We start from the raw sequence: 21,753 nt of genomic DNA, 5'->3' as shown, positions 1-21,753 counted from the left end.
AAGGATCAATTTTTTTTTTTGTATGTTTTTTGTGTTTGTTTTTGGATAACATTGTTAGAAAAATAAATCATATCTCTAGATTATTGAGAGAATATATTGTTATTATTATAGGTGATGTGCAGTAATAATGTTATATCATTATAGAATATTTATAGGATAAAATAGCAGAATTATAGATTCTCTCTTATATATATTTCTCATATTTTATTCAAAACTAATAAGACAGTTTTTTCCCATTTTCTTTCTTTACATGGTATCAGACCAGGTTTTTTGATCATTTTCTACTTTGTCTTTGTTGCCGCTGGTGGCTACCGCCACCGGCGGCCCCCTAAAAGTCTTTTTTTCAACCTGTGTTTTTATACTTCAATGCGCAGTCTCTGGTTTTTGTTTCGCATCTGTCCGGTGTTGCCATCCAGCCACCATCTCCGGCCACCGTTGTCGGCCACCGTCGCCGATCACTTTCGCGGCCATCGTCTTCGCCACTTGTGCCACCAATGCACCAACACCTAGTCCTACCTTTATTGCTTCCGCTATCTTTTTCTCTGTTCTGAAGGCCTCCCTTATGTTCAGGGCAGTCAAGTCCCTTGAAGTTGTGTTGCTACTCAGGACGGTGAAGTCCCTGAAGGTTTGTTGTTGTTTGCCTCTACAGGACAGTTATTTCCTGAAGGTCTCCCATATGTTCAGGACAGTTAAGTCCCTTGAAGGTTTGTTACTGTTTAGGGTGATTAAGTCCCTACAGGTTTGTGGTTGTTAGCCTTTTAATTCCAGTCATTGCAGGGTAGTGTAATCCCTGCAGGTCTGTTGTTGTTTGCCTCTAGAGGACAGATGTTTCCTGAAGGCTTGTTGTTGTTTAGGGAAATTAAGTCCCTTGAAGTTTTGTTGATGTTTAGGGTGATTAAGTCCTTACAGGTTTGTGGCTATTAGCCTTTTAATTCCCATCGCTGCAGGATAATGTAGTTCCTGCAGGTCTGTTGCTGTTTGTCCCTGTAGTTTATTGCTGCAGGCCCTTCATTTGTTCTTGCAATTTGTTGTTCATCAATAGTGGCGAACAGCGGAAATGACGGCGCACCGCTGATACTCTTGAAGACAGATTACATATTTCAAATTGAGTTTATGTATTTCAAGCTTTGTCCATACAATTTGTATGCTCCAGGTTGAGGGGGATTGTTAGAAAATAAATCATATCTCGAGATTATTGAGAGATATATTGTTATTATTATAGGTGATTTGTAGTAATAATGTTACATTATTATAATGATTACAGTAATAATGTTACATTATTATAGAATATTTATAGGGATAAAATAACATAATTATAGATTCTCTCTTGTATATATTTCTTATATTTTATTCAAAATTAATAAGACAATTTTTTCCCATTTTCTTTCTTTACAAACATTTGGATTATATTGTACTTTTTATTATTATTTTGAAATCTTCAGTTTAACATCATTTTTTGGGAGTGAAATTTCTTTAAATTTGATAATAGAAAGTTTGTAATTTTTTTTATTTAAAAAAAACTCTAATTAAATGGACTAGTGAGCCAACCCGTTTACCCACCAACCTGGTTCAAGTCAGGTTTAGATTTTTCTGGCTCGCTAATAAATGAGTCGGGTTGAGTTGATTCACTAAGTGACCAACCCGTGGTGGCCCGGGCCGGGTTGAGCCGGATTACCCGTTTTGACAGCTCTACATATTTTCATTTTTATCCTTATATTTAATAGATATAGAACTTTTATTTCATTTATATCTTTATTAAGTAATGAGCATGTGTTATTTGAATTCATACTCGTTTTATTACTATTTAAACAACAATTAATTAATTTTCAAAAAAAAAAATTATAAAATATAAAAAATAATATTATCAAGTATTTAATATTAAAATAATATATTTAATATTAAATATTTAGAAAAAATAATAACTACATAAATTTTAGTATTAAATAAAATAAAGTAAAAAACAAAAAAGTATATAAAATATTTCGTAATTAAATATAAATAAATATCTTCATAACAAACAAAATATCAATTCTTTTAAAAATATTAATAAAATAAAGTTAATAAAGATGAAATTACTTTTCAAAATATATAAAAAGAATTTATAAAATGAAGCACCGCTATTGAGATTTTAATCTTTGAAATATTTTAATTAAAACAAGTCGTTTTAAACAAATCGAATGAATGGTGAAAAATAAAGATATTTAACCTAATTTTTTTAGCATAGGTTTGTACTTTTTAAGAAATTTAGGACTTTTGAAATAAATGTAGTGTAAAAGTTGAATATTTTTTGAAACTTAATAAAGTTGACCATAACCTTCTAAGAGAGTAAAAGATTTTGAAACTTAAGTTTGAGAGAGAAAAAAAAACTGTTATTATTTTGAGAGAACCTTGGATAAAATAGTGACAATAATAATAATAATATATATGGTTAATTATGTTTTTGATTTTTTAAATTTTAGTGAAAATTAAAATTAGTCTTTCTTAAAAATTTTGGTTTAATTTAGTCCTTTTTTAAAACTTTGCCTCAATTTAGCCCTTCAATTTTAGAAATGTGCTAAGTTTATTTGACATTTCAAACACATTTCATAATAACATTTGAGTTGTTTATATTGTTTGACACGTTTTAATCTTCAATGTTAGTTGAAGAACATATTTAAAACCTTAAATAAAATTTGTTTAAAAAGACTAAATTTACACAGTTCTAAAGATAAATGACTAAATAAGTCCAAAATTTCGAAAAAAGACTAATTCTAATTTTTTTTGAAAGTTAAGAAAAAAATATATATTTAACCCTAATATATATTTATACATGGATGTTCTTTGGTGAAAGTTTTTGTGTGTTATGATTTATTTGAAGTTTAAAGTGAAAGTTGTTGATCAAGTTTATTGTTGAGTTTGAATTAAGTTAAAAGTCTTGATATTCGGTGATTTGTAAATTTGGTGATAATATGTAGGTTATATTTGAGCACGTTAAAAACATAGTAGTGCAACTACATTTTTCTTCATTTTTTCTCATTTGTTTGTTTTTATTTTAATTAATTTAAATATAAATGTTATTAAACATGATAAGTGATTAATGAATGATATGTAAGAGTGTGTGGATTTAATTGATTTAAATATGAATCTTATTAAATGTGAGAAGTGATGAATGAATGAAATATAAATGAATCAGAACATAATTATTTTTAGGAAAGAAGTATGTTGAAATATTTAGATTGTATATTTAGTGATATTTGGTTCATATAGAGAAAAATATTAAATGACAAAAGTTGAAGGAGATTTTTATAATCTAATTTGCATTGTGAAAAAATTGTGTATGATGAGTGATAACATTATTGTTAATATGATCAAATTAATACTATTAAATATAATAACTTCAAATTATTAAGATAGTAGTCAACAAAATAAAAAGAGTAAAGTCAACCATAAGTCATTTCCCAAAGGAACATGAATTTGATTTTTACAAATTAATTAGTTCTTATAAAAACTATACAAAATAGTTAGTAAAATAAAAATAATAAAAAAGATAAAAATAAATAAAAGATTAAATAAAAAATAACAAAAGATAGAAAAAATAAGTTTATAAAAAGATTTAAAAAGATAAAAATAATGATAAAGAAAATAAGTCAATGTTCTTTCAAAATAAAATTCATTATTAGTTATCTAAAGATTATTGTTTAGTTATTTATTTTCTTAGATTCCCTATTAACCAAAGTACATTATGTCTAATCATGTCTATTCTTTTATCTTTTATACCAAGTAAAAAGCTAACCAAAGTACACTCTTGTTAAAGTTTTCCTCTTTAATACATTCTTAATTATTTGCAAAAACTTATTCAATCACATGAAAGTTCCTAACTTTAATCAAAGTAAATTTTCAATTAAAATTAAAAACTCTTGGATTCATATGGTTGATATGTTACTAACTTGTCACAATGTAAACATCATTACTTTTACTTTATTAAGAAGCAAAAGACATCAATGAAAACAAATCACAACACGAATCAAAAGAACAAATAAATTTATTCATCAAACCTCATAATCCGGTTAAGAAATTATAGTCGAATCAACTCTAGCACTCCATGCAATGTAGAAATAACATAGAAATAGAAGAAGAGAGGAGGGGGGGGGGGGAGAACATGAGAGAAAAACGAAATAGACCCCTCGAAAGGGTTCCTAAGCTCCTTTAATTTGTTTTCCTAAGTCTCATCATATGAAAATTGGATTGGACTTTGTTTTGGGCTTTTCAGTTCTTGTAATATTCTTTTTGATAATATAATATCCTTTAATTATTTGATTGTTGTGGAGATTTAAAAATATTTGAGAAGATTTTTGCTAGATTAAAAAAGATTGACAAATATTATCTTTTGATATTTATTGATATAGTTAAATAAGATAATTATTTAAAAATATTAAATAAAATATCTAAATATATATTTTCTTAAAATTATCTTTTATCATAAACATTCATCAATTATCACAGTCATTTTTGTAGAAAAAATAGAGAAAATCGCAAGGTCTAATTTTTGTTGTTTGTCCAAATTTCTTCACTTTTCATGTTTTTCTTGCCTTCTTCATGCAATGCATGGATTGACTTTTTGTGGTCTTTATATTTGTTATTCTTGAATTTATCTTTAAGTTGTCATAAAACTGTAACCAATTTGTTTTAATGCCTCACTGAGCTCAACTTAGTTGTAGTTGTATCAACACACCTCAAAATATCTAAAAAATAGTTATGCAACTAAAAACATATTTTAACCTATTTTTCTATCTCATGTTCAATAATCCCAATTATAAAAAATTCTAATTAAAATATTCTTTTAAAATACAAAAATCAATTAAGAATTTAATATTAAAGGCTTAACAAGAGTATAAATATATACTCATCACACCCTCATATTTATCCTTTTGCACTCGTAGAAAAAACATAGTAATTTGAAAACTTTATTCTGGGTCAATATTCATATCAACATCAAACCTAAGGAAATTAACTTCACTTCTCTTTGATCTTAGCCTTGATTCATTTCTTTTACTTTACCTTCACTTTAACCACATTACAAGCTCATTAAAAGTCCTTTTGAGCTAGATTACAAGCCTATGACAATGCTTACTTTCATGATGTGCAGAGAGAGATTATAAACAAGCTTGTGAGGACTTTACCAGTATTAATCCATTATTTGGCTTGATTGTGGTTCTTGTTTATTATTATGTTTTGAGCTAGATTTTTTATTGTCTTGAGCCTTTGCACTTTAGATGCATGATTCATTTCCTTTTTTGCTCACATTTTTCTTTTAGAATCTTTATCTCAGTTGAGCTAGATGCATAATTTTTTTTTTCTCACTTTAGTTGTCTTGCACGAGAATAATGGAGAAGAAAAATCATACTGGGTTAAATGAAAATACAACTAATTAAAAAGACAACAATAAGAAATTTGAGCAAAATTAGTTATGGATAAATTATATATTATTAAAAAGCTATTTATTTTTTCATATAAAGTAATTATCAACCAACAACCAAATATTTTTAAAATTGGTTAGAAATAACATCCCATTTAAATAGCATAAACACTATTAAGGCTATCACAAGATAAAGTAGAACAATTAAACTCTAGAAATATACATAATTGATATCCATACATTATCACTTCTGAGAACCTCCACTGAGACGTCATCACTCTCTGTTCATACGCACCATATGATCAATACAAAAAGAACCAAACATACACAAACAACCAAATAAAGAACACACAAATGGTAAGCTAATGTAAAAAGAAACAAACATAGAATACTAAGATTCATCATACATAACTTTTCATACAAAGTTAAGCAAACATCCTAAGCATACCATGAACCTAGACCTAACCATCCGAATGAAGTATGAATTTTAAGATATGGCGGGTCATGCACTTGTTGTGGCCTCTAGTGCTCTACAGAGTCATTGCCAATAGATTTCACCTTGTCACACACACAAGATTAGTCCGTTTCGTGTTTTAGGCCACAATGGAGCACCTAGACTAGAACCTCCTACTACTCTCACCAAATGCATCACTCCTCTCTAATTGAGAATGAATAACCATTAGAGTGTTAGGATAAATCTCAAGACTAAGCTTGTTACATTCATACACAACACTTGAAACAACCACCAAATTCCTCCTTAGAAACTCTTACAAAACCACCTTTCCATACATAAAGTCATTCACTATCGCCATATATTTCAGTTGTATCACTGAGCATACAATAAAACATCACACCATTTACATGCATACATAGTAGAGGAATGAAAATAAAACACCCACTCTAGTCGCCTAACACCAAAATCCTAGCTTCCAACGCAGACATGCTTGTCCAATGAGCAACTCTTCATCGCTTAGTGAGAGCACAAACAAAGAGTTTCCTCAACCCAGCAAGAGAGCTTGCCCAACCTCTAAAACTCACTGCCAAGCCTCTTATTTATTCGCTCAACAGGCTATTTGCTCGCCTAGTTACTCTGGAAAATTATGCAGAACATCAATTCTGCAGAATTTGCACCCCTCAACCTTAAATTTTTAAACTCCCCTACCTCCACATGTATCTACTACATTCATTTAACATTCTATGACCCAATTGAACCTATTCAAAGTGTTTTTGACTCAACTCAAACCCCATTAGACTTATCTTTCTATGAATTTCTAACTTACTGCAATTAAAACCTCACTCAAATCCATTTTTTTTACACAAAAGTTGACCACTTAAGGGTCTAAACAAGTTAGAAATAACTCAACAACAGACCTCAAACCATCAACTTTAACACAAACCCTCTACTTTATAATCTCACTAGTCAAAACCCCTAAAATGAATCTAGAACCATCCAAAACACAACTTATAGACTACGAACAATTTTTGTAAAAAAAAGTTTGCTAACTCAAAGCTCCAACAAGTTTCAAATGATTATAAAATAGATCCTAAAATTCAGTTTTCCCCCTTTGACCATCACTCCAAAATCTCACCCATCAAAACCTCATTTTTAGATAAAAAAAATGACCTATAACTCAACCTAATCCTTTCTTCTCAACACTACACCAATTTTATATCACTAAACTTCCCAAAAACAACATTCATGATAATAATCAAGTCTAAACAAAATCATCAATGTCAACAAGCACCATTTAACCAAGCACACTCATCCAAACACAATTAACATAAAACAATCAATTTAGGCATAACGAATCAACATACATTAACCTCACATACTAACAACCACCAGTTCATACTTCATATTTCAAACTAAAGACAATCACTAGCTTTCCTTACTTGATCAGGAAAACTACCATAGCTTTACATAGAGTACAACCCCTACCTCAGCTCAAAAAACTCTAAAAATGCCTACAAACCATATAATCATTATCAAAGTAAATCCTTAAAACCACTGATCTATAAGAAACAGGATAAAGAGCTCATATGACACATGCAAGGAAATCCTAATTGCATGTGTCTTAAACTAAGAATTAAAGAAAAAGATATAAACTTACTTACTCTATAAGAAAAATCGATCGATAGATAATGAAGAACTCATTGTTGTGATCACTTAGACACCTCTTGATCGTCAAATAGATGAGCCAAAAGTCAGAAATTTTAGAGAGAAGGCAAAAGGGAACTCAGAGAATAAGTTTTAAAGAAATGGTGAGTGTTTAAGATAATGAGAGGTTATATTATTGAATTGTTTTAACATTAAAATACTCGGTCTCGTTATTTTAAAACACCTATCAATTCTAATACTCTATTTTCTAAGTTCTTACATCTCTAATCCTTTTAGATATTCATAACAACCAGAAAAATAAGTTATATTTATGATTATATAAAAGATATTTGGAAAATATTACATTATCAGAAAGAAGATTTCATCAACAAAAAAGTAAAGACTAAAGACCAATCAAATTCTATATAAGGACACCTAGAAATAGTAGAAAATAAAGCTTAAATAACCAATGATAAATCCTATTTTGAAAAAAACAGTGGAAGCAACCTATTTTCTTTACTAGTGTCATTATTATTTTTTATCTTTTTTAAATTTATTTATTTCTATTATTTTTTATTATTTTTTATTTATTTTGTTTATCTTCTATTATTTTTATTGTATTTGACTAACTTTTTAGTGTATATATTGTATAAGAACTAATTTGTTAAAAATAAATTTTGTTTTCCTTATAAGATGACTTAGGGTTAGCTTTACCATTTATATTTTGTTACCTATTATCTTTTTAATATTAAAGTTGTTATAGTTTAATACCATTAATTTAATGGCGTTAATATCATCATTATCACCAACAAACAACAAAATTTATTAAGATAAATTCTAATGCAGGAGTCTAATACCATGTTAAAAATTAAACTTTTAGTCTAAATCGATTTTCCAAAACTGACTTGTAAATTAATATTTACATTTACGTATATACAATAAATTAATTTTATTTTACTCGATGTAAAACTTCTAATAGTTTGTAATATATTAATTTTTTTCAAATATTTGTTACTGACTTATGTGCACCAAATTTATATATAAACTTGACTTTTATTTTTCTAATCAAGCTATGCAACTTTTATTATATGTCTGAAGTGATGATTATAAATCTTTCAAATTAGAGATTATAATTTAGACTCATTTAGCATCTTGACTATTTAACAAAATTCATTTTGAAAGGAAGAATAAACTATATAATTACAAATTATAGACTTTTTCTTTAAGGAATTATAGTCAAGTTTATTTATCCATATTTTTATCCAAAATATTGTAGTAAAGTTATTGATATGATATATCCCCAACTTATAAAAACCATATTATTTTAAAACTAGTTTTATAAAGTCTAACCAAATTGATAAAAGAAAAATTAAAATATATTATATCTATAAAACACCACTTATTAAAAGAATGTTCAACATTTGTTTGCTTGCCATATTTCCATGACTTAAGAAGATTGTAACCTTGAAAAACAAAATTGAAATCCTTTATGAATTTTGTGTAAACCTAATAAATTTGGGCATGCTTTGCTTACCACGACTAAAAATGCAAGACCATAATTACCATAACTTTTTGAAAATTTTATAACTTTACTAATTCAAGGTGGGTTGATCTATAATTAATTATATATACCTTTCATTTGTTTAAAATTATTGAACAATAATATTTTTTTTTAACATTTAAGAATATATTATAATATTTTTGTTGTAGATGATTGGAGAATCAAAATATTAATTTTAATTTTGTTAATTTTTTTTGAAAATACATTTGATTAATTTAATTGTTAATTTTGGAAATTTAAACATGAATCTAAGTTTTATATTAAGATGAAACAAGTGGGGTCTCACTATCATCGCTTGTGAAGGTGCTGCACTCACTGTTACGCCAATTTGTGAGGCTTTTTGCAACAAAGCAGTGGCTGACATGTGAGGAGAAGTTGTGGAATAATGGAAGGAACTCAAAGAAGGAAGAAAAGTGGGTGTTGAAGCTGTTGTTGTAGAAGTAGTAGTAGTAGTAGTAGGGCTAGGGTTTTGATGATGATCATGGTGGAACAATGAGTGGTTCGCATGTGTGGGAAACAACTGTGTTGCTGAGAAGTCTAAGGTGGTTCTCAGTGTTTGACTGTGCATTGATTCTTCCAACACTGTTGGAGAAGATAACCATGATGGAATTTCTTGACCTAATAGGTTGAAATCTTGTTCTCTTTTCATCACCATTGATGATGCTGCTTCAAGTTGAAGCCCATGGCTTCGAAATTGGGACTGAGATGATAATAGAGAGTGAGGGTTCACTGCTCTTCCACTTTCTTGTGCTAAGGCATCACAGAAGGCTCTGTGAGTGATAAAGCTGTCTCTTCTGCAACCACAGAAAAGGCAAACAAGAAATTCAGTATTTTTATTTTATTTTTTGCATGACAAATTATAATGATTATGTTTTTCATAAGACAGTTTTGTTTAATGCAACTCTGTCTGAGTATATGTAATTTAATTATATATCAAACTGAAAACTATTATTATATATTCTAAATAATTCATATATTCAGTTTTTTCTTTTTTTTCATGTATATAAATAAATACACACAGATACAGATTCCTTCCTAGAGTACAGTTTTTTGTTGTTTGTACTGTTTTACACACTTTCCCTTTTCATCTATATATGGACTTGTTAATTTTCCTCTTCCTTCCTAATACATGGAAAAGTAAAATAAAAATAATATGTTTGTTTTGATTCAGAAAAAAAAAATAAAAATGAATTAGAAAGTGGAGTATATTTATTAATTATTAATACTTTATTTTATTTGTTTTGTTATAATAAAAAACATAAATATTGATAAAATATTGACATATGGTCAGTTAAGTAGAAATGCTATTTTTTTTATCACCATGTAATTATGTCATTATATATCCTGAAACAAATAAGTGTAAGTGATGCACGAATCAATGTTAAATTTTATATGTTACATATTTTCAGAGAGAAAAGAATGTCTGTGATAGGAAAAGCTTAGACTTATTTTCTAATCAAAATAGATTTATATTTAGTGTAAACAGAAAAAAAAAAGATGAAAATGAATGTATTTAACGAATGGTGTAATAAGAGAAATACATGAAAAGCTTGAAGTTGAATTATAAGTTTTTTCTTTTCTGAGTTGAGAGGTTCTCAGTGTCTATATATTCAAAAGGCAAAACTGAAGAGATTGTTTATTAATTATTCTATTGAGTTAGAATATAATACTTAAACTTTCTCAAGACAAAATCTGTATCAATTTTTCCTTGAAATTCATATGAAATAAAAATAAAAAGAGACTTATTTTTCAGACTCAATTTACAAAATAAAATTATTCAGTTTAGATATTTACTAATTTTGTCATTTATCTGACTAATTTGGCCCCTGCTAAATATAATTTTTTTCCTAACAAAATTTAAACTATTCATTATTATGGATTTACATCACCAATCAATATACTAATACAAATATATATCAACTTTTTATACTAATAAATTGCTTAGTTTTGTTTCATTACTGTGAATTTACATTAACTAATTAAAAATTAAAGTTATAAGAAAAAATCAGTATTGGAATAACAATGTAAAAAGTGTTTTACTATATATTCTAGTTAGTTTTTTAGCATATACTCATATAATAACCATATAATTAATTATACAATTTCTATTATATAACAATGAAGATATATAATACATAAACCTGATGACAAACTGTTATGAAATGATTTTCTTGGACAGAAAATGAGTTAATTTGAGCAATTTAGATTGGGGTTTGAGAAGATAAGTTGGTTTATGAGTTAAAAGTTGATTAATTAAGTAATTAATGAGATTGTTAAAGTAAATTACCTAGAGAAAAGGGTACCACAGTCACATTTGTATTCCCTGGTGCCACAGATTTTGGAGTGAGCTTTCCAATCAGATTGAACTGCATAGCGTTTGGAGCACTTCTCACACTTCCATTTCTTCTCTCCATGCTTCCTGAAAAAGTGCTTCTTGATTCCAGTGAGGTCCCCAAGGGCCCTTGAAGGGTCATGGTGAACACATGTTGCCTCTGGACAAACATACACTTTCTTTCTCACCTCTTTGCTGTTCTTCTTCTTTAGCTTCCATGGCAGATTGTGCCCTCTTCTATGAAGCTGCAGATTCTGATCCCTTTGAAACCCTTTCTGACAAATCTCACACACAAACCTGTTTGTTGCCAATAGGGTCTCTGGAGTCAATGCTATCACTTCTGCATCAGGGTCTGAACCAAACCAACATAAAACAACAAATTCTTTTCAAAATTAACCAAACACTCCCACATACAAATGTATGAAGGGTTTTAAGTCTTATCCAATGACAAATTCTCCTATATGATAAATTTGTTGATTCCATGAAGTAATAATGATAATAAAAATCATATTTTGACAGTGAACTATAGTAACTGTATAGGGAATAAATCAAAAACTGATTTTGGCTGCAACAAAGTAGAGAAAAAAAAATGGTATTTATGTATGACCTGGATGGCCTGGAAGACTTCTCTTCTTTTTTGGTTGTGGTTCTTGATTTATTGAAGTAGAGGAGTATTGGTGAGCATGGAAAAAACCACTGTCATTTCTGATTCCTGAAGAAGCACTTATTTCACTCGATGCAGAAGTCAAATTAGACATGTTTTCTCACCAGAAACCTATATATACAAATAGATTAGGTAAGAAACCAAACTACACTGCAGAAAGGTGAGATATTCACAAAGTATATAGGTTATATATACATATGTTGATGAGAAAATAAAGGTATTTGCACCAAAAGAATTTCTGAGATCTTGCAGGTAAAAGGGTAATACTATAAGGTAAGGAAATGAATGGATCTGATTTTGTTGAGGTCATGGATCCTGCTTACTTATATATAGCTTTCTCTCTTGTTCAAACTTTTCAGAAATTCTTGAGAAAACCACCAAGAGAGAGAGAGAGAGAGAGAGAATGAGGAAAAAGCTGAGAAAGGTGAATGGATCCCGAGAAGGATTGCCTTGAGAAGTTGTTGGTAAGTAGCATCTAAGATGAAAAGCATGAAGAAGCAGCAAGCATCAAACATGAAAGATGAAGCATGACCTGGTATAAGAGTGTGAAGAAAAACACATATGAGGTAAGTAAATGAATTCCTTAAGTAGATCTCAGTATCTAAGACTAGTCTTTAATGTGAGTAACCAAAAGAAAACAAGAGAATGGTGAGAAGTGTATGAGTTAATTATTAGCTACCTAGTTGAGGAAGTTTGAGTTTGTGAGTGTGTGAAGGGAGAGAGATAGAAAGAGAGAGAGAGAGAAGAGATTGGAATGTGGATGAGGAAAAGGATGTGTTTGAAGATGGCACGTACAAGAGACCAAAGCACAAGCCAAACTGGCTTCTTCTGAAGTGCACTTTCTGTCTTTTCCCCTTTTTTTTTTCTCTACCTCCAGTTTTTCTTTTTCAAAATTTTCTTCCTCAATAATTGCACATTATAACATTATCATTTTCTTCCACTCTTCAATTTTTTTTTCTTCCTCAATAATTGCACATACCATAATAGCTTGATGATCTTCTTTCTTCTGTGGGTCAACTTTGTGGTGACCATATTTATACAATGTGTTTGATATATACCTTGTTATTAGAGTTATGATTCACATTTTACATATGAAAAAACAATAAATTATTAAAAGTTGCAGTCTTAAGAAAATACTTAAGAAAATATTTATTCGGCTGTGATTGGGTCCTGATTAAGGTTTCCTTAATCTCCCATGACCAGCGCTATAAATACAGGTCAAAGTTAGGAGGTAGACAGATTCATTAATTACGTATTTAATACAATTCGTGAATTATCGAACGGACATTTAATTGACTTTAACATCGGACTTGTATTGAGAAGGACGCTGGAGGACCGACTAGTAAGAGGAAAATAGGAGTAAGGACACAAAGAAGAGAAAAACCGATCGGTTACAAGAGAAATTGTGTAGGGACTAGTTGACTCGACCCCATTCCCCGAACCGTTACAATTTTTAATTCATAAGATTCAAATTCAGTACTTTATTTAATATATCTCATCTAGTTTTATTTAGACCAACCATATCTTAATCTCCATCAATATTTTTCGACAAAGTTTTACCACTTTAATTATTCCTACATAAAATTCAAAATATAGTACTCTGTGTAATTGTATACGGTTATTTATTTTAATTTATGTACACACATACTAAAAATACATTTTAGTTGAAATTAGAAAATAAACTTGACCGTTGTAAATTTTATAGGAAAATGATATTTTAACACTAATTTTTGACACCATTTTGACACTGCAGACGTGTCAAAATGTGGTTGGACGATTTCAAATTAAAAAAAGCTAACACAAGGGCATTTTTGGAAGAGAAAAACTAAAGTTTTTTTCTAATTTGAAATCGTCCAACCACATTTTGATATATGTGCAGTGTCAAAATGGTGTCAAAAAATTAGTGTTAAAATATCATTTTCCAATTCTATATTAGGTTCATGAAAATACACAAAAATAAAAAACAAATCCATGTTTAACTGTATTATTTTACAGTGATACATAATATATTTGATTTGAGATATAAGTTAATATAAATAATTATATATAACAGAATAAGAAATTCATGTAAAATTCATTAAGTAATATAAGTATATGACATGTTTTACCGGTTAAAAGAGAATATATTGTACTTAGATGCATAAAGTGTATTTTTTATGATGTGACTTCTAATATATATTTTAATCAGAACGTAGCCTTTGTATAAAAATATAACAGATAACATGAACTTATCTTCTGTACGTAACATAGATACAGGAGTTCAGATTCAATATGGATGTTTTTATGCTGTCCTAGAGTACTAAAAATACACTAATAATATTGATATTTGAAAAATTATTTTAATATATTTTAAAATATTAAAATTAATGACAATGAGTCTATTTTAAAAATATAATAAAAAATTGAATAGAAAATTGATAATTGATAGTATGATTAGTATAAGAAAAATGATAGAAAGTTTACACGAAGAGGGTATAGAAAATAATATTGTGTCTGTGTGGATGTTTTGTTAATGGTGGATGTCTGACATTGATTGATTATTCATGCCAAACATTCTCTCTTCCTAAAAAGTAGAGATAAAGTGAGTCCGTGAGAGTGTGAAAGATGAAGATAATAGAGTTTGATGAAAATGTATATTTAACAAGGAAAATGGTATTTAGACACCAATTTTTGACATTATTTTGACACTGCATACGTGTTAAAACGTGGTTGGATAATTTCAAATTAAAAAAAGTGAGACAAGGACATATTTGGAAGAAAAAAATCAATTTTTTTTTAAATTTGAAATCGTCCAATCATATTTTGACAAGTGTCCAGTGTCAAAATGGTGTCAATTATTTTTGACAACTTTTTAATAACGGATATAAAAATTTGTAATTCATCCATTTTAAATATATAAACTAATAAAGTAATAAAAAATAATCTATTATTAAAAAATTGTTAAGAAAATTATCAAAATATCATCGTTCAAATGTAATTGCTAAGATAGTTCAAACCAAAAAGCAAATATGCTTTTCTATCTGCATTCACAAACACAGCCTGTGACAGCCATAGACTCATATACAGATAAAACATTTCTTTTTCTCCTTCCACAGAACCACACAAAATCTCCATATAAGATAATTAGGTTTTTTTTTTTTTTTTTTGTTTTTATATCTATCTCAAACTTTGATTTTCTTCTTATATTTAATAAATGTATGGATTCAGTAATTTTCATTCAATAGTATTAATTGTTTTTTAAACATGACAAATGACTAATCACATATTGACCTTGTAAAACGTTTGATAGAAATTAAATTTGTGGATTGTATTTAACATATTTGTCGTTTGTAAAAAAAAAATTAATATTATTGAACAAAAATAATTATATTAATGTATAGGGACCTACTAAGATTAAAGTTATTGAATTATAAGATGATTTAATGTTAAAATTAAAAAAAAAATATCAGAGATTATCTGTTAAACTTCTCTTACTAATAAAATATTATCAACTAACATTTATCAATTAAAGAAAACTAGAATCAAAGTTTAAGATAGAAATCAAAACAAAAATTGTATTATAATTTTATAACAAAAAAAGATAATTAACCTTTAATCATTAACATAATTTATTTCTTGAAAGGAGATGAATTTTAGTGAAAGTTTTGCCACACTACCTCAAGATCAGTAGCAAACTGGTAGAGATTTTAATCTGGTTCCTTTGTTAAGTTTAATAAATGTTTTTAAACTTAATAAGGAAATTAAAATTAATTGTTAAAATTAGTGCTAACACATATTTGTAAATAATTGTGACCTACTTATTATTTAATTTATCACTCTTGGTATCAACACTGGTCTAACTAATTAGAATGTTGAACTCTACTAAAGTAAACTTTATAAGTATTTAAATTCAATTATAAATTTAAAATAACAAAGTGTTTTTGAAGGTTTATCAGACAAAATATTACTCTCGTAGAGAGTATATGAAAATAATACAATAAATTTCTCAAAACTTGTAAAATTTTTTTCAAAAATAAGTCTTAAGAACTTAAAAAGAAACAAATATATAACAATAATATTAGTGATAGCAAAAGTTTTTATTCTTCTCTTTATTCAACTTTTTTATACAACGTATTCGAAAAAGATCAATTACTTTATACTTTTAACTTCTGTAACCTTTAAGATAAATTTAAAAACTATGTTGCGTCTTAATATATCAATTGTGTTAAAATCCTTAGGTATAATACAGGTACCTAATTATTCAGTATTAAAAGAAATATTTTTGTTTTAACTATACAAAAGTAAATGTAATTAATTCTCCTAATCTGGATGCAAAAAATTAATAGCAGACAAAGGTGCATCAAATAAGACTTACACAAAAGAAAACATTGCACAGTCCACCACAAAGAACAAGTGTCGAATCATTAAGTTAGGATGTCCTCCTGGTAATTTTTCTTTTTTATAATTTATAAACATATGAACTAAACTTTTGCACATATGTACTAATTAAAAAAATTCTTTATATATATATAATGATAATTAAATGAAGAGGATTTTTAATTTATTTGCTATGCATATCATTAAATTTTAATAAATATTGAAACATAAAATTAAGTATAATAAAAATAAATAAATAAAACTGATGAAATATATTGGAAAAAAATGAACATATTTTTTTTGTATATTATCTCTTCTAATTGTTAAGTTCGTTTTTCTTTTTCATAGTAAAACTCATTATTTGTATTCATTTTTCACATGTTTGGTGTTATTTCTGAAGAAAAGAAAGAAGTAAAAATTTATTGTTTATACTTAATTCCAATTTGTTTTGTTAGATTTGTAAAGAAAAAATATATCTCTTTGTCTCATTTAATAATAAAATATTAATATTAGTTTGATAGCATCATGTCAAAGACAAAGTTTAGAGATAGTAAAGCGCCATGTTTTCATATATGGAAAGATACAACTAATATCTTCAATTATTCAAAGCATTTTATTGCATTATGATATGGACTTAGTTCATCCCTCCTATAATAAACTTCTCCTTTTTTGGAATCACATGCATAATTGTTGGAAGTCCCGACTAGAGATAATAAGACCAATTTATAATATATAAGTGGGGTGCAGACCTCACCTTATAAGTCGGTTTTGTGGAGTTGAGTTAGGCCTAGAACCCACTTCTAACATGGTATCAGAGCTATGGTTAGAGTCTATCCTAGCAATATTTGTTGGGCAGATTGTTCCACCCGCTATTGGGCCGTTATCGGACCACCCATTAATATCTTGTCTCACGCTCGAGATGTATATACCTCGGCGTGAGGAGGTATGTTGGAAGTTCCACATTGACTAGAGATAAGACCAATTTATAATATATAAGTGGGGTGCAGACCTCACCTTATAAGCCGGTTTTGTGTGGTTGAGTTAGGCCTAGAACCCACTTCTAACAATAATCTCATCATCATTGAGATCAATTTTTGAAAAATGTGTTTTTATGTGGTTCATATGGAGTGTTAATCTAGTTAAAAGATACCATGTTATGCTTATGCATTTCTTTTTTGTGTTTCTAAAAAATTGAAATCCCCATTATAGTTAGATTATAGAACATGAAAAATTAGTGAAGATTTGAGTTTATTGCTTCATAAAATGCAATAAAACAGCTGAAAACAAAGATTTTTTTTTATTTTTTTTTTTCAATTATGTTTGATGTTACATTATGTGTCACTTTCAGAAAGACAAAAGAATATGCTGTGTTTGTTAGACATATAGCTGTCTAAAGCTAACCTAAAAGCAAATTGAAGTGATCTGTTCAAAGCTAACAAGCTTCTGTGGTGTTTGACTCTTTGTCACCTTCAATTTATCATTATTTTTAATATTTAAAAAATAAATAAATGTGTGTGGATCTTAGCCAAAAGCTAGAATTATCTTAAGTTATTGTAGCCTATGAATTTAAACACTTTGATTTGTTAAATATTTTAAAATAATATACAATTTTTATACACTATTAGTTATTTGGTAATGTATAGAAAAGTTTATGTGTATTAAGTGTTGTACATAATGGTTAAATGACTAATACTTCATTAATTGGAAATGAAAAGATAGTAGGCCATCTTACATGGTAAGAGGAAAATCTAAATTACTGCACAGTCTAAAATGCATATTATTATATTTCTCCTTTCAATAGTAACAGAATATAAACTACTGATTTAAAACTATATTTAATTTGGTCTTAGTTCAGAAAAAAAAACAAAAATTAGTAAAAAGTAATATTTACAATTATACATTGATTAGCAATTTTTTATGATGTTTAATAAAAACTTTTATTCACTGATTCTATTGTCAATTACTCATAATACTTTATTAATTATAAGAAAAAAAAATTATAACATCATGTTAAAGTGTATATGAATAGAGTTAAATATAGGAATGGCGAAACAGTGTTTTTTTTTTCTTCTATATTTCTTTATTATATTGTATTTTTATCTAATACTTTTTATTATAAAATGCGTAATGAAAATAGGTATGATGTAATATAACTTCACATTTTATCTAATTTATAATTAAAAATATTTAATCAACATAATAAAAAATAAATAAGAATAAAAGAAGTAATTCATAATGGAAATGAGAGGACGACAAAAACATAATCACAAAAACAATAAATAACGACAATATAGAAATATATGAGTTTGGAATTCTCATCAATTTCTTTATTAGTCTTTTAACAACGAGAAGGACGGTTAGATAATAACAACAAAATGAGGGAAGAAGTGAGAAAAAATAAGTATTTCTCTAAAACATATAACTACAATAGTTTTAGTTGTTTCTCACATTAAGAACTTTTAATGACAATTTCTCATCTAACCATCATTATTTTTTTTTCCAACTTTTAATGATAATTCTCTACCTAACTATGGTTATCTTTCACTTTAAGAACTTTTAATAATTGTTTTCTTTCCACAAACACCATTTTCCTGGATTGTTTTATTTTTAACAATCGTTTCCACATAATTGTCATAAAAAAATAGTTTTATTTATAAATTTGTTACCATGACTTTTTTTTTTTACTCTAATGGAGTTTTTTTATTACAAATTTCTCTGTAACTTATTTGTGGGTTTAATTACTTGAATGATCTTAATTATTCGAATGGTCTTCACTTGAGTGGGAATGTGTCAAGTTAGTTCGTACTTTAAAAAAAATTCAACTGTGTCATAACTTTTGAAAAAGTCCTTTAATTAGGTCTTTTTTAAAAAAAATTACTAATGACGTTAACAACATGTCATGTGTCAATATATACTTTTTTTTATTTCTTTTAAATTTTAAAATTTTTCTTTTGTAAAATTTTTTGTTGTAAAGTGTCATATCCTGATGTAACACGTGACATTATTAATGACATATGACATTGTCGATGTCATGTGAGAGGATACTCTCACATGTTAATGTTAATGTCAAGTATCATTATTTTAATTTAATCTCTATATATATTTATTTGATTCAATTTAGTTTATTTTTTTTAAAAATGAAATAAGAACATTATCTCTCTCCAAGTTAAGACAATTTATTATTTATATAAATGTTATCTTAAATATATTGTAAACAAAGTTTTAACATAATTAAAGTGAAATCAAAGATTTTTAAGTTCCTAATAATTAACATAATTATGATCTTCATTTTCATGTTATGCATGTTATTTTGTTCTTGATTGGATGGTTGTTGTTGGTCTTGGCCTTGTCTGGGATTTTCTTGTTGTTGGTTTTTAAATGCACATAGTGCATGAATGGAAAGGACAGGAAGAACAACACTAAATAATGATTGCATTATTTTTCTAAGTTTCTCATTTATACTTATTTGAGTTGGACCATCTCCTATGAATTGTGAGAGAAAGTAAAATCTATATTATATAATATACGAGGTTATAGAAAATGTGACTGCGTGGAAGTTTCCGGCGAAGATTAATTTTCTTTTGTTTTTTCAATTTAATTTGCTAACATTTTTTTTTACTAAAATTAGTTTCTAATTAAGAAATTAGTTTTTATTAAAAAATTAGTTTCTAAATTGATCTATAAATATATTTTTTATCAATAAAATTCGTCTCTAATAAATTCATTATTTAATAATTCAATTCAAATAAATGACTATGTAATCATATAATTTTTTATACTTGATTTCAAGCATTGGAATCAACATATAATTCATCATTTCAAACATAATTATTATACATAAAATATCAATCTTCATCATTAACACGTGCATAATCATTCTAATAAAACAGGAATCATATAAGTAAATTAAACAAATCGTGTGTATGTAAAAATGGTACCTTCACTACACAGAATAAAATTTATTGAGAAAATTTAATTTATATTTTTTTTCTTAATTATTTCAAATTAAAATTTGTTGGAAAAATTCTAATTCATTGAACAAATTTCATCAATTAACATATCTTTGAAGAAATCAATTAAACAAATTTCATAATATGGACAGATTGATGTATAATTTTACATAATTTTTTAGAAACTAATTACACTTATATTTTTAGCAAGTCTAGATGATACAAGTTAAGCTTATATATGACCCAAATTTTATATGATAATAAATATTTCTGAATTTGTGCATACCAAACCCAACTTTATTGAAAACTTAATAATTCAAAATCTCCTAAGTTATCAGAACTACATAACCAATTTTAAACTTTCTACCAAATATTTAAGCTCATCTTGAACCTCTTACCAAACAAAACTAACATGTCTATATATCACAGCTCAAACCAAAAGTTCACATGCAATGTTCTAATACTGGGTTAAACACTTAAACTTAGTATTTTTAAATAAATAAATATAAACATTCATTTCAATTTAACAAAATATTTTACCATTAATATAATCATAAATAGATTTTTCATTTCAGATTGCTTAGAAATTTTTTCTTAACCAATATTTGCTCGAAGTTAAAAACAAAAATAAATTACTTAAAATCTCTAATATTTTTTGTTTCGGTGATAATTTCGGGATCGAAAGGAACTCCGACAATCAAGTTAGACGTCGGTGATAGCGTGTTCTCAATTCTCAGCAAAGTAATGCTTAGAATGAGGAAAATGGTACTGCAATAGGATTGTATTGAAAGGAGAGAATGTGTAGAATGTCCGTGTACCTTGTTTGGTGTCCTTCGTTTTTTATTTATAGGCTTTGGATTGGTATAAGATCAATAGAATATAAACAGAGTAAAATATAAACAAACTTACTTGAGATATCTCTGTTTGGATATTATATTTTATGTGATATACGATATTATTCAGTTCTTTCACGTTTGTGACATGATGGGCTGTGAGCCCAATAAGATTTGACCCAGTTTCGGGCCCAGTACGATCAATAATTCGATCCAGTTATTTGATTAACGCGTCCGGTCGGTTTAGCCGACCGTTGGAGATATCCTACCGTACATTTTTCATTTCTAATATTTTTTTAAGAGTTAACTCTTCCCAAACTATATATGCAAGTGGGAGGAAAAATTTAAAAAAAAAAAATACTTTGACACACATAAATTTTTTACATTCATTTGACACTATTTTTTCTTACATTTTACTCTTTTTTTTCAAAAAACTATAAAAATTCACTATTTTAAAACTATTTTACGCTTGTTAGGTGTGTCAAATGAATGTCAATGTGTGTCATACTACCCTTACTCAAATTAAAATAAAAAGTTAACCATGTGGGACATAGTTAACATATA

General features: G+C 27.4%; 1 protein-coding gene across 1 annotated transcript; it reads right to left on the bottom strand.

Moving 5' to 3' along the window:
* Window positions 1–363: 363 nt before the first annotated feature.
* On the bottom strand, window positions 364–12,298 carry LOC106763741 (protein indeterminate-domain 12). Its single transcript, XM_022782232.1, has 5 exons — window positions 12,278–12,298; window positions 11,994–12,161; window positions 11,342–11,738; window positions 9,327–9,848; window positions 364–643 (listed from the first exon to the last, which is right to left on the bottom strand). The coding sequence occupies exons 2-5, from the start codon at window positions 12,142–12,144 to the stop codon at window positions 364–366; spliced, it is 1,350 nt and encodes a 449-aa protein (XP_022637953.1). The 5' UTR covers window positions 12,145–12,161; window positions 12,278–12,298.
* Window positions 12,299–21,753: the final 9,455 nt, after the last annotated feature.

This window comes from Vigna radiata, chromosome 6, assembly GCF_000741045.1.
Source record: "Vigna radiata var. radiata cultivar VC1973A chromosome 6, Vradiata_ver6, whole genome shotgun sequence".
Taxonomy (NCBI): Eukaryota; Viridiplantae; Streptophyta; class Magnoliopsida; order Fabales; family Fabaceae; genus Vigna; species Vigna radiata.
The sequence above is the reverse complement of the archived record's forward strand: the minus strand, read 5'-3'. Positions and strand labels throughout refer to the sequence as shown.

Excerpts from the sequence above, each read along its gene's own strand:
- LOC106763741 (XM_022782232.1), bottom strand. The coding sequence starts at position 12,144 with ATGTCTAATTTGACTTCTGCATCGAGTGAAATAAGTGCTTCTTCAGGA. Across the intron at positions 11,739-11,993 it reads AAGTCTTCCAGGCCATCCAG|ACCCTGATGCAGAAGTGATA; the intron begins GTCATACATAAA and ends GGTTTGGTTCAG. Across the intron at positions 9,849-11,341 it reads TGTGGTACCCTTTTCTCTAG|AAGAGACAGCTTTATCACTC; the intron begins GTAATTTACTTT and ends CTGTGGTTGCAG.